This window comes from Corvus kubaryi, unplaced genomic scaffold (assembly GCF_017639235.1).
Source record: "Corvus kubaryi isolate FWS band 111438036 unplaced genomic scaffold, C.kubaryi_AGA036_p1.0 split3-73, whole genome shotgun sequence".
Classification (NCBI taxonomy): Eukaryota; Metazoa; Chordata; class Aves; order Passeriformes; family Corvidae; genus Corvus; species Corvus kubaryi.
This window is the reverse complement of record NW_024582091.1, coordinates 37820020-37834731: the sequence shown is the minus strand read 5'-3', so window position 1 is coordinate 37834731 and position 14712 is coordinate 37820020. Positions and strand designations below refer to the sequence as shown.

The window sequence follows — 14712 nt, the reverse complement described above, 5'->3', positions numbered from 1 at the left end:
GAAATACAGTCACACTGCTGCTGTATGGACTGCATACCATTAAGATTTTATACCCCTTCTCCAGCATTAATAAGTTCTAGAAATGTTGACTTCCATAATTCCACATGTCACATGGGAGAACAGCAAAAGACACTGTTAATGTTTTACAACAGGCAGCCAAAAGTTGCAGTGACAAAGATGGATGGCCACCTCTAACCTACTCAATTTGTGCTGTCAAATAGAAGTTTCTGGAGTTAGATGTAAGGCAGGGAAAAATGAGAACTTGGCATTAGAAATACTGCAGGCAAGACACAAGGCTGGAAGAATGGATTGATATTGCTGCTGCTGCTTTATCACCTGTAGTGACAAGAGACAAGGCGACCGTAACTCAGACTGAATCAGGTTAGAGATGGGATATCTTCTTTTTTCCCCCCCATTGGTATCTCCTGCACTGTCAGAATATTATGTAAAGTATGTACACATTATGTACACTAATATGGTCTACAAAACACATAGGGTTTTAGTCCCGTAACAGTGTTTTAAAGTGGCTGATAACCATCCTACAGGGAGATTTGTGAGAATGCACCCAGGAGTTCAGCCAGCCTTTGCAAGGCATGAATCAAAAGAGAATTAGTTTAGGGCTGTCATGAGAGTAAACTGTCACACTACTTGTTCTAGTTGAAGTAAGACTTAATTTCACATCTTTTTATTTAGATACAAGACCTATTTAGAAAAATTCCCTATGCTTTATAAGAAAAGTCAAGTGTTCCATGAAACAGATATTTTCCTCATTTAAACAGGGTTATCTTTATTTCAGGCATTTGCTTCCACAGCACAGGTTGGATCAGCTAATGCAAAGCTCTGGGAATAAGGAAAGAGATCCCACTCTGTCATAACACAGGGTTGGTTACAAGGGACCAACAGTGCTCAAGTCAGCCCAGCACCTTCAACAAAGCACAACATAACCTGCTCTCAGCTATCTGTGGATGGATCATTCATGTTGTAGTTTAATTGCACTACAAGTACAGACACATCCAAGCTACACTCAAGTCCAAAAGCAATATAATGAATTTGTGTGATAAACCTCAGTGGTAAAAAGGGGTAGATTAATGACCAGTTCCCACTTTTCCCCTTCAGCTGTACATTCACTGCATGATTTGTAGCAGAATTTACCATTTATTTTTTTATCCACAGTTTTTCCATTGTATCCATGTTCTCCCACCCCCTCCTCCTCTCTTGTCTTACCTTGGATAATCAAGTACCGGCTCTATATAAAACAATTTCCCTAAAGGCACAAGAGTCTTTGTAGCCACGAAGATTGTAAGCTACTGTTAATAAGAAGTACAATTATAAAATCTCAAGTGATGTAAGCAATCAGTTATTTATTCACCTTTTTATGAAACAACCACACCTACTGCTTCAGCAAAGAGACCAGTTGAATCTTGAACAGAAAGGGAAAGGACAAAAAAAAAATTGCTATGGAATAGCTGCTGGAAGATAATCTGTGTTTTGAAGCTTTAAATTGTAAGTCAAGAATATTTCTGCTGAATCAGATAAAACAATGAACCATGACCAGTGCAGAAATGACATCTAGACTAAACAAAGATCAAATACTAGAAAAATAATTTTCTTTGAATCATAGAATGGTTTGGGTTGCAAGGAATCTTAAAGCTCATCTAGTTCCAATCCCCCTGCCATGGGGGCAGGGACATCTTCCACTGGGCCAGCCACATCCAACTTCAACTTGAACACTCCAAGGGATAGGAAGTCCACAACTTCTCTGGGCAACCTGTTCTAGTGCCTCACCACCCCCACAGTGAAGAATTTCTTCCTAATACCTCATCTAAACCTGCCAGTTTAAGGCCATTTCCCCATGTCTTTTCACTACATACCCCTCTCCAGCTCTCTTGTAGGCCCCCTCTACGATCCCCCGAAGCCTTTTCTTCTCCAGGCTGAACAATTCTAACTCTCAGCCTTCACAGGAGAGATGCTCCAGCTCTCTGATCATCTTTGTGGCCCTCTGGAGTCTTCCATGGACTCCAAAAGGTCCATGTCCTTCTTATACTGGGGCCCCAGAGTTCCAGGTAGGGTCTCACAAGAGTGAAGTAAATGTGGAAGAACTGCCTCCCTTGACCTGCTGGCCACACTGCTTTTAATGTGGCCCAGGATGCAGTGGCTTTCAGGGCTGCAAGTGCACATTGCCAGATCATGTTGAGGTTCTTGTCAACCAACACCCCCAAGCCTCCTGCTCAGGGTTGCTCTCAATCCATTCTCTGCCTTGCTTGTATCTGTGGTTGGGACTGCCTCAACCCATGTGCAGAACCTTGCACTTGACCATGATGAACTTCTCTCTTCTTGAATTCCTTTGCACACTGTACACAGTTTGCATGCAAAAAGAAGGAAAGTTCAGTAGCTGAACAGTGGTACATTTCCTACTAGAGTAGGATCTTTAGAACTTAATCTGAGATTTTAAGAAGTGCATTTAGAAACAAAAGGCTCTGACTTTATCACCATCAGGTGCTTGGTACCCTCACAGGTCCTTAAGCCCACTCCTCTGAAAAGAACTGCATGCATTTTACAAGGTTTGTTTTAAAACAACATGCATCTTTTAGGCTTCCCATTTTCTGCTCTTGGGATTCAGATACCTTTCTGTGGTTGCTGCATGATAGAATAAGCCTTTGCTACACCTGTGTGGCCTGTGTCCTTCACAGGTCTCTGATCACAGCAACTCTTCAATAGACAAAAGTACCTTGAGCAACATCGCTGCCCTCAAGAGAGCACACCAAAGTTCGTGTTGTACAACATGCAGATATCTGTAATAGCTGTCCAAAAGAAATAATCCAAATAAATTTCTAGGCAATTTGGTGGACCCCAAAGTACTTTACTCCAATGCATCTAGACTGTAATAATCTTCCAAAGAAAAAAGTAATTTATTACACTTCCTACTGACTTGCATCTTTTTAAAAGACTGACACTCTCTCTAGTTCTCAGATCCTTCTCAGCCTCTTTCCACTTTTGATCCATTTAGAAAGGAATCTACATGCAATTACCATTTCTGAGATCTTAGTCCAAGTTAGAAGTCTATTCAAAGAGTGAGACTATAGGCAAAAGTTTGTTTCTGTAGTGTTTTATTGAGTCGATTTTCTTACCAAATGCCTTTCTGAGAAATGAATAATGAATTTCAAACATTATATCACTAGAGCCTGAGGCGTAAGTAGTACCTGATGACACCATCAGGTCCACATCACCACAAAGCAGCCTTAGCAGCATGCTGACCAGGCTGTTTTGGAAAAGACAGAATGTGTGGACTGAAATGTTAGCATATCCCAGCAGCTTCAGGAAGACCAACAAAGAGGGTGTTCTCCAGAATTGCAGTCACTCAGCAACCAGAAGAAGGGAGCTCTCGATCCATGCAGGACTGAGTTAAATTGTTCCCCTCCCCCCCCATACTGCACTGCCAATCCATTACCCGTTTCAGAGCTTCATGCCACTCTTGCCATTGCAGTATCTGTACCAGAAGTTATGTGTAAGAAAATCTTACACATAACAATTCTCAGTCTGGCATAGATTTGTACTCTGAAATGAAATGCCTGAAGAGCCTTTATGGGCAGCTCTTCCAAATTTATTTTATTGTACAGTGAAATTTTAAACACAATCTCAGGGTATTTCCATTCCTGGAATGGAAAAATAATAAGCTTGGACATAACATCCTGGTACTTCCAGAACAACATCATATCCTCTGCCAAGCACTGACTTCCATACATCAGTAGACATACTCTAATAAAATAGTTGATTACTTAGCTAAGCTCAGCAGTAACTCAGAAGGCAAGTCTTATATTCAGCTTTCAGAGTGCAAAGTCTAGGGGCTCATTTGATTTGCACACGCAAATCTCTACATTAAAAAATATTCAGCAACAAACCCATAGCACAAGCAAAATCTTTCTTCATTATTGTGCAAAAATCTGTGTGCCATTTATAGCAAATGCTATAATTCTAGATAGACAGGACCCCAGAGCACAGGAATTCACCTGTAAAGCTGAATGGTTTCTGGGGACAAATCCAGTGGTCTCTTTTTTCATATACAAGTTTGGCAGGTGCACACAACACAAATTATACATCTGGAAAACTGGTCTGTCACCACTTTCATGCTGAACTACAAGTTGCAAACCATTAGGGAATGAATAATGATGATGTAAGGTGTTCTGTGCAGCATTATTTTGCAGTTCTTAACCAATAATGGACTTAGCCCAAAACACAAAGCATCTGTGGAGAAACTATTTTTAGAAACAAGATATTACTGCAACCTTAGGGTATATTACCATGTCCCGCAGCCGTAGGGAGGAGGAGAGAAGATCCAGCAGGCAGGAATTGTGCAGCAAGATTGATTTATTTAATTATTTTACAAACTCTTTTATAGACTTTTTTCTTCATAGTCTAATTGGACAAGGATCAGCCACCCTTTGAGGTGATTGGCCAAAATCCTAAAACATCCATTGTCAAAATATTTTTCTACTGTATTATAAACAAGACTTTTCAAGGCTGCAGGTGTTTGGTTGTTTACATAGCTCTGCTGCCTCTTCTGTGAGAGAGAAAAGTCTCTCACGGACTTAGAAAATAGCAAGAAAATCCTTGCTAGCAGCATTTTTGTATCTACACCAAGATACCTAGTAAAGGTCAACACAGAAGCCAGTTCAAGTCCTGCAATTAAGGCATTGTATTTTCACTATACTAACCTGCAACTGTAACCTCAGTTTCATCATTCACAGAAACCAGAACAAACAGGTTATAAAACTTTTTTTTTTTAAATGAAGCAGTCCCAGAAGCAAACAGCCAGACTGACACTCACCTGACACACCTGACCTGAGTACGTTAACCTGACAGGTTCTGGTGCCAAACAAATCCTGCTCAAGTCTCTCTGGTTCTACTAAAGTTTTCTATGTTGGTAACTTATACCATTCAGGTAAAGGGTCCTTTATCCCTAAAGTCTGCATCATGTGGAAGTAACCTTTCTAAAGCTAATCTCTGTATCGTACAACTGAGGTCCGCATTAAAAATAGCCTCAAACAGCTCCTTCTAAGCCACACTCCCAAAACCATCATATTGCTTGGCATCCAATTTTTAAAACTAAAAATGTACAGTAAAGACAAGATCCACTAGAAAAAGAACACAAACAAACCTGTCTCGTTATTTCCCAACCTCATCTCCTAAACTTTGTCACCATGCCAAGACAGGCTTATAGCTGACTTAACTTGCAAGTACTTGAGAGACTATGAATACATGTTTAGTTTTGAATAAAGGGAGTCTTTCTGCAAGTATCCACTTACTGATGAATCTCAGCATAATAGCAAACATTATTTAAATGGAAAACAGTGAGCAGGCACTACATTTAAGTCCCACAAAGAAACATGCAAGCCTTTTTACAGACTTTCAGTGCACCACACTGCAAGTACCCTCTACTTATTTCTGCTCTTCCCAGAAATGAAGTGCACTGCTCCTTTGAAATAGAGCTCTGAATCAGAATAGCAATGAAACACTGACATTGGTTAGCTCTTCCAGGATTAACAATTCAATGGCTATTTCTGACAACCTGGAAGATTTTAGATCATTCCAGAACTTAAATGTCATTGCATTGGGAAGTTACTGTATCTTCCACAGAAGTTAAAGTGAGCAATTCCCCACCCCCTCCCAACCTGCCCTCAGACAGGGTTATTAACTGTCTGCATAGGTGATTAAATTTCAGCCTGAGAGCTACATCTCTAAGCCTAGAAGTAATTCAAGCAGATTCAAGCAAAGCATCTTGCATTAAATTGCTATTGTCTTTAATCACTACACTCATCATACATCTTCAACTTTATTCTGATAGTGTATTAATTGCTTGACCTTTTCACTTCCATCATCTGTGCTGACTCTGGATAGAGTTCATGCATAACAGCAAAGAAGAACAGAAGATGACTTAAACATTTTGCCCTTGGCCTTCAAATCTGAAAACATTTTGTTCTGTTTTGTTAAACCGTTTTTCCCCCTAAAAGTCACCTCAGAAACCAAATCATCAAAAAAGTTTTATGCAGCAATATATCGTCTCCACCCTAATGGAGACCTCCTTCTACTTCAGTTGAAAGCAACAACTATAATAAGGAAAAGAATGAAAGATTTTCCTCCAACAAGCCTGTGATTTGAATACTGCGAAGAGCAGCAACAATTCCACTGGGCTTTGCTTTGGTCCTATGTACCATATCCTTTCTTATGAACAGAACAAGTACACCTCTATGTCAAAAGTACACAGCCCAAACAGGCCTGGTGCTTTTGAATGGCAAGAGTCAAACCAGAGGACAGATCCAGCAGGCCAGCCACTAACTACATTATCAGCTTGCACGGACACAGAATCATCAGTTCATGCAAACAACTGTAAACACTTCCGACCTGAGAAAAATCCTCACAGCCTACAGGCTATGTGGCCAAACAAGTCATGAGACTGGAGACGCATGTCACACCAAGACAAAGACTAAGAACTGCTCATTTTTATTATTTTTAACTAGAGTTTCCATTTGTATCTTTCATTCCCACAGCTCATGGATGTGAACAGTTAAGGAGGTTTAACTTACCATGTGCACATTTTTTATGTGGCATTCTAACAAATTTGCCAATAAACTACTTTTGAGATTAAAGGAGTTTCTTTAAACATTTGTATTATGTGTGTGCTAGATATTCCATCCAGGTAATTTACATTTTCACATCCACTCAAGACATCCACACCTCAAGGACTGTCAAGCTCTTGTCTTCCTAGCTCCAGCATGCTCAGGAGCCCTGGTGTGAGATGTTGGCTCCTGGACATGCTAACTGCAAAATTCACATGTGGCTTCAACAAATCTCACTTCAGAAGTCTCTAACAAAAGTGAAGTAGACTACTGATGGGAAATGTATGTGCGAACCTCTGTTTAGCCTTAACGTTTTGATCCTTTATAAGAGTAAATACCCGAGGTGAAGGGAGATACGATCCACTGGGGATTACAAGGTCTACATTTTTAATGAAGCTTTGACAAAACAAAGTACTGGTACTTCCTTTACTTACAACATCATTATCTCCACAAGGAAGGCAATAGTTGCCATTCCTTTGAACAATCTTGAAACATCCTCCTGCTCATCTGTCCTCTACAAAAGAGAATTCATTCTGGCAACACTCGATCTTGCCCAGAGTAACAGCAAAACAGGTTTCATACCCACAAATCAGGTACATAAAACCCCCAGCGTTTTCGATTCTCGTCCTCATGATCTCCGAATTGCTCACTGAGATTTCCTGGCCAGTATCTACCCCGCTCCTGTAGGTCGGGGTAACGCAAAACCACGATCCAGAGGAGACCGTACCCGCACCGGAGCCTTTCCTCTACAACAGCCGCCTCCGCACAGCCCCCGCGCAGGTCCCGCTCCCTCCTCCTGCTCGCCCTGCGCCCAGCACACCGCTCTGCCGGGCTCCCCGGCGCTGGGCTAGCTCGCGTCTAACGGAGACCGACGCCCGCCCAGCCCGTGGAAGGCACCTCCGAGCCCCGGTCCGCCCTGCCCTGGAAGGCTGCGGGGACAGCGGCTCCCGGCCAACACCGCCGCGGGTGAACCTCCTGGCACCCCCGACCTGCCACAGCCGCCGGGGCCCCCCCGAAGGAGAGGGACCCTTCCGTGCCCGGCCGTGCGGCAGCCACCGCCCGTCCCCAAAGGGCGGTCCCCTACCATTCACCTCGGGAGGGTACGGGGGACCCCCTTTCTATGGGACAGGGGGCACCTTTCACCATTCCCTGCCCCGGGACACCACTGAGGCGCGGGGCAGCGGCAGGGTGGGGGCGGCGGACCGGGAATGTCATTTGGAGGTGGCGGTGACAGCGCTCCTCTGCCCACCGCCGAAAGGCAACTCGGGGCAGGAGGAGGATGCCGGGGGCGAGGGAGGCAGCGGCGGGCGAGGGGACTGCGGCGACGGCAACCGCGCCGGGGACCCCGCGACCCCGGCCCCGCACCTCGCAGCCGTAGAGCTGCCCCAGCTGCTCCACGATCCACTCCTCTAGCACCAGCCGCTTCCGCAGCTCCTTCCGATCGTATTTCACCGTCACTTTCCCCTGCTGGTGGCGCCGCTGCTGGACCTGCACCACGGCCGCCGCTGCCGACACCGAGTCCTCCCGGGAGGAGCTGCCGGAGGAGCCGCCGCTCCCGCCGCCGCCGCGGGGGCTCTGGAAGAAAACGCGGTTCCCGCCGCCTCCGCCCGCTGCTGCCGCCGCCGCCTCGCTGCCCCCGGTCGCCACCGACATGCTCCGCTCCGCCGCGGCTCCCGCCGAGCCGAAAGGCGCCCGCCGCCGCTACCGCCGGGCCGCAGCAGCCGCCGCTTGCGCGTGTGCTCCACTCCCCCGCACCTGCCGCTTAAAGCCTCGCATGGCTCGGCGGCGCAGCGGCCCCGCCGCCGGGGGGTGGGCCCGGACCGGCTGGGGCGGGGACAGAAGAGGGGCGGTGCGGCTCGGTTCTGCTCGGCACAGCGCGGCACGGTCGGAGAGGAGCGGCTGGGCTCGGCATAGCGTGCCCAGTGCCAGCAGCTTGTAGCGGAGTGTGGAGCACCCCGAGAGAGCCGCGGTGCCGGCGGCGGAGCCTCCGGGCCGCCCCGGGGCCGGCGAGGTGCGGGCGGCTGCTCCTCGGCGGAGGCGGGGCGGCTGTGCCCACGGCAGGGCGCTCCCCGGGAGCGTACGCTCGCTGGGTGGTTTATGGATCTTTTTTTTTTCCCCCTATAAAAAAATGCACGACTGCCCCGTCATACACACTACGTTTATATACATTGCGTATCTGCAGCAATAACACGCTGAATGCGATCGTTTTCTTCTCTTCGTGGTGTGTGTGGGCGTGGGAGTGTGTGAATGATTTCAGGATAGTTAACCCAAACAGCAAATACACAAGCTATCAGCATCACTGTAACGATTAGCCGGCTATGTGGAGATGACTTTCTAAAATACCCAGGTTAGCATCAGTGCTTTCAGCAGCTTCATGTCTCTCAGGAGATACTGAGTAAAATCCCTGATGGTCCATCCTACACACCAAAATGTGCCTATGACTCCCAGTAAGCGGCCAACGTAACACAGGCAGTGGTTAGGGACCCCAGACCATCCCCATTAACAAAGAGGTGACAAGGGGCAGAAGTCAACCTCTTGCATGTGCAGACCTGGGACTGTAAGTGCTTGGTGTCTCAAGCTTGGGTATGGCTGTGGGAACCATCCCCTATACACCCCACTGCCCTGGGAATGAATGTCTTAAGTCAGCAAGGAGCAGAGGGCAAGGAGGCATGGATTGCTAGCCACATCTACCTGGGTATATCTGCCTCAGTCAGGTCCTTGCTGCTGTTTGGGATGGCCATGTGGTAGCAGTGACATTTCAGCTGCTTCTGCTCTGGGCGTGTGGCACCACTGAGAAAGAGGCTAGCATGAGGTATTTGAGCCTCATCAGGCTATTTAGGTAAAACACAGATTGTGCCACTAAAGGGATCATAATCTGATAAAATCTTATTACTGGTCTGAAATGCTATGATAGCTTTTAGATTTTCATCTAAAAAAAGAACTATTTTTTCAAAGCAAAGCATATGGAGTTAAGCTCCTTACCAGCATGTAGGGACCACATGATTTTCAGAGATACTGAGCAACTGCAACTAGTACCAGTGTAGATCCCACTTGAAGCTTGGGCTGCAGGCAGAACTTGAGAAAAAGGCATATCCCAGAAATCTGTGTTTATGTAAGAAGTCTGCCCTATTGACAGGGCAGCCATTACCCAAGTGAATATCAGCTTCCAGCTGGGTAGTGCTGCCTGCCTGGCTTTTATAACTCTAGGCTTGTGTAAATGCAGTAGGAAAATACCATCATCAACAACTTGTTCTTAGAGAAACCAAAAAGAATACAAAAGAGTTTTTGAAAGAGGGGAGTGGCTGTTTTTTAAACTTTTGCGTTTGGAGTGGCCTATAATTTGGGTCTTCGGCTCTGCATGTCATGTTGGTAGTCTGGTGCTGACGTTCTCAGCCACAAAACTTGAAACTTTCCTGTTCAGAGAAGGAACATTTTCATCTTTATGGGCTGGTTGATGTTTACAGTTGCTGAGAAAAAAAAATTGATTAATGCAAAAGAAGGTCAATATTGCTTAAGAGGCTTTTTAAAGTCATATTAAGCATCATACTTGGGATATATTCCATGAGATATAAAGTAGGAATACCCAAACTTTCACCATAATAGGATGTTTTCTGGAGCTAAAAGAACACTGAGGTGTTCCACAGTGGACCTAAGCTGACTAGAAAATACTGAGCTTTTTCTTCTCTGCTGTAGCAAATATCAGGTGAACAGATGGCTAAAATATTTTCTTTGAGTGTGAGAATCCAGAAGGTCTCAGCTGAAGGATACTGTCATTGACAGGATATTGTAATCACTGCAGACATTTAAAATCTGGTACCCGCTATTCAAATAACATTTCCGCAACACTCTGAAAGTAGAAAATGAGATACTGGTGATTAAAAAGCATGTCCTCAGAGGTTATCATTTCAAAGTTACAATTCTAACATAACGCATAGTGCTTGGTAAATGTGGGTGGATGAGAAACTGGTACAACTGCCAGCATTGTCATGAGGCAGTTTTATGTGCCATTGGTTTTTCATTCAGTTTTTAAAACGAGCGCATTCCTCAGGAAGCCAGAGCAAGAACTGCTGCCAAGAATCTTTTCTGCAATGATTTTGCTTCATTTGAAAGAAAGAACTAGTTGTTTAAAAGTCAAAGTTGAGCAAAAACGTTTAGATCTGCTAACATCCTGGGAATGAGCAATGCAGCCCAGTGTGGGCACAATCTGTACTCCTGAGTGGCTGGAGGCATATGAGAGCATTTCTTGGAGAGAGTAGTTTCCTCACTAGTACTTCTCCATACCACAACAGAACCATTGATGGTTACACCCATAACAAAGACAAGAGTTGAAGTGGCAGAGGGAGGACCAATCCTTCCCAAAACTTCAGCCTTAGTTTTAGACCTACCATAAGGAATGAATTCAGGGCATAAGAGATTCGGCTTCATAGGCAAGGTTCTTTCAACAGCTGAATCAAAATCACAATGCAGCATTTCAGCTAAAGCTAATGGTTGGTCAATAAAGCCAACAGGGAGATAAAATACTACACCTTTGAAATATTGTGCTCTTTCAGTGTGATCATGTCTAGATCTCTCTCACAAGAGCATTGTATCAGGGTAAGTAAAGAACAGACAATATGAAATAGGAAACACCAAAGGCAGAGGAACACTTGCACAATTGCACTTCCTTATGTTTCTTTCCCAAAGAGTTGATGTGGGTCTCTCTTGTGAATGCAAGCAACATGAAGCTGTATTCACTTCCCATGTATATATCATACAGTCCTGACCTGTTTTCCAGTCAAAGAAAATAATACAGAACATATGGACTAATTTTTCAGGAGGCTTAGGCAGTGACCCTTAGGGATTCAAGGCCCTGAGCATTAATTGCCTTTTCAGCTTTAGTAACCCTGTATGACAGCACATGTCTCTTCCTAAACAATTGATACTTCCCATCAGTGCTGGCCACAAATGTCAGCATTGACTCATTTCTGTGGCTAAAAGGTTCTTCTCGAGGCAAGCTTGCTATTTAGGAAATTAACTTTAGATTTGTTATCTCCAGTGACAATCTGAATACCCACTTTCCTATGCTGTCAAATACTACACTGGCCAAAACCAAGACCCCTTTTGTAATGCTGCTCTCCACAGGTTTTCCTTCCCCAGAGGTTGCTTGAAGGAAGGACCTCTCCATGGCTTTCCATTGTTTCATAGCAATTTCTCTTAAGTTTTTCCATGCTTTTTTCAGAACAACTTTGGAAATAATAGTTGCTGGACTCTGAAATAAACTAATATGTGTCATGAAATTTCATTCTCTTCAGCAGTCGTTATTTTCCTGAGGCATTTGTCTTCCAGGGATTCACATGAGTGCAGTTCTGGTGGTTTCTACCTCACTTGATGATGTGTTCATGAAGAAATTAAGAGCTGAGTGGAAGACTCATAGCTGGACATTTTCAGCAACCCAGAATTGTTTAAAACTGCAAAGTACACACCAGTTGATGATTTTATTTCCTTATTGAAATGCACATTTGCTTTTACATGTTCTCAGAATCATAGGAGTCATTTCATGCTTGTATTCCTTGGCTTGCTAACAAAATACTCAAGAGTTGCCAGGGAATCTCCTAGGTGTGTAATGATAGACTCTATTATTTTTGCAAGGCCAGACAGTCTTTGTCTACTGGCTAACCCTGCCTTTTAAAAGCTCTTTGTGGCATCTTGTTGGTGAGCTGTGAGACTTCACTCCAGGCTCACCAGTGAGATTCGCAGTTGCAGGGCTTCTCTTTTGCATGATTATTGGAAACTTCCATCAACCAGATAGTCTGTCTTGTGCCTGGTGACGGCATCTGAGGAGTCTGAAGGCACCATCCTGAGTTATTTTATGTTATTTTTGTGTAAGAAAACTGTTTCATCAGTGAGGAGCCTTGACATCCCATTCAGCTCGGAGGAGGTCTCACTCCTGTGGTGTGGGTACTGGGGTCATGGTTGTGCATTGCCTTGTCTGGATCAGTGCTGCCATCCTCCTCATCAGTAAGCCAAAGCAGTTCAGGGCCATGGTTCATAAACCACTCCAGAACTAAGTTTTACTTTCATCACAGCAGTACCCCATGTGTGTCAGACAGTGTATAAGTTCCATTTTTGAGTCTCCTGTTCGAATTTAGCTTGGAGCTGTGAACTGTTAATGGGCTCTGTCTCTAAGAGATTTTCTACTTTGCACACCCTAATTAATGCCCCTCCTTCTGACTGATAACCTTCTTGTCTTCCCAGTTATACTATGATTTTGTTTTAATTTATAATTGCTTTTCATCTGTCTGTGATATTGATGTTCCATACTCCAAAGGCACTGTTTGTGTCAATCTATCATTCTCAGCACCACTGACTTTTTATTCTTGCAGTCATCCTTTTGATGCTCCAAACCCCTACTTTTTTACTTTGTTTTGCCTTTATTACAAAGCTCATCAGAGTCTGGCTCATACAAATGTTTGTTGCCAAGGGCTGCTTTGTCCTTTGTTCTTCCTTGTGAAGAGAATAGTGGCTCATTGCTCAACCTGCTGCTGTATTACCTGTGGTCAAAACAGTAACTCTAATAATACGAGTCAGATAAAATAATGGCACAAAGCAAATATTTGTTAAATTGAAGTGTTTGCTCTGGTCTCCTTTGCTTATAATATTATCTGTTTATAGCTTGAGACTCTGATAATGAAACTTTGGAAGATTTGCATTTCAAGGGGAGGATGTTTCATACTCTTAAGTTACACTGGCCAAGATACACTCAGGTGCAAAGTAAGTGCTACACGAGAGAAAAAATAAATTTCTGCATGTGCACTCTTTATTTCCTACAAAATGTACACAGTGACAATTTCTTCCTGTCTCAGAGCAGAGATCCAAGCATGGGTGTGACCATAGCCTCATTTCTTTCCTACGCCAGTAGTGGCTAAAGACCACAATGCCCTGAATCTGCCAGTGGAGGCCATATCTCTGTGGTGGAATTCCTCCAAACTCTCACCTTACCCACTTAGTGTAGGACCACATGATACACCTCTGTAGCTGCTCCCAGACAAGAAGGCTCATTAGGACCCCTCTATACCAGCTGTCTGTAGGAGCAGTCTCTCCTTCCCCCAGTTGCTGATGGCTCCCCAACCAGTGTCCTCAGAAGGCAGAAACATGCTCTTCAGGCTCCTTATGATTGCCTGCCTTGGCAGTTTACACGGGATCCAGGATGTTCAGCTCTGGCTCTCCCAGCTGCTCTTGCAGCAGCAGCGGTGGGAAAGGATGCTGGGTCCTTTAGAGCAGGAGGTCTCTATGGAAGGGCTCCAGTGTGCAAAGGCAGGCAGCCTGGGTGCCCACTGTGGTGTCTCAGAAAGCAGTCAGAAATTCAGAGAGCTCTCAAGTGTCAGGTACAACACCTCTGAGCATCTCTGGTGCCTGCTCTTCAGACACATTAGGATGCACAGACTGTGCTGTCATGGCACTTTGTGTGGAGGACAGGTAGCAACTAAAGAAGTGGGTAACCTCTGTTTACTTGCACTTGCACTCAATAACATCAGCAATTCCTGGTACAAATAGCCTATGATTGTTCACCTGAGCACTACCATCTGAGCTGTCACTTTTATTTAGAAAGATGTGACAGCCATCCTTTTTTCTGGATAGGATTAGTGGGGAGGTAGGGAATCAATAAAGGCAAAGATTTGAAAAAAAAGCCAACAGCAAAACAAACCAGGAAGCAGGGCTGGACAATTAGCATCCCACAGCCTCTAGTAATATCGATTGTTGTTTTGCCCTTGAATCCCACTCTGCTTACATAGAAGTATTAACCCTTTGGTAAAATGCAAAGGGAGAAAATGAGTTAAAGTGTCTGTATTAGTTCATAAAACAAGATAAACAAAAATATTAAAAGACAGTATGGGTTAGAGAGAAAGACACTAATATCTAGATTGGTAATTGTCAGGATCAGTCATCTCCCAGACTGGTACCTGTCACCTCTGCTACACACTCCATTTCACTTGCACTCAAGAAATAATGAAGAACGATAATACGTTATTCTGCATAGCTTGGCCAGCCTGTAAAGGAGGGACATAATGTGGTTTACCTGTTTTGCTTGGCAGTTAGTGGTGAGTGATGGAATTTAGGT

The 14712-nt window shown here is 44.4% G+C and overlaps 1 protein-coding gene across 2 annotated transcripts in view; it reads right to left on the bottom strand.

Moving 5' to 3' along the window:
- The window catches only part of PPP1R14C (protein phosphatase 1 regulatory inhibitor subunit 14C), a 50994-nt gene extending 42590 nt beyond the window's left edge, over window positions 1–8404 (bottom strand). The window contains exon 1 of one of the 2 annotated variants that reach the window (XM_042016882.1): window positions 7980–8404. In XM_042016882.1, coding sequence (XP_041872816.1) covers window positions 7980–8267 — 288 coding nt within the window. In that variant the 5' untranslated portion in view covers window positions 8268–8404. The remainder of the gene's footprint in view (window positions 1–7979) is intronic. The other variant, XM_042016881.1, reaches the window with a different exon arrangement.
- Between the last annotated feature and the right edge of the window lie 6308 nt (window positions 8405–14712).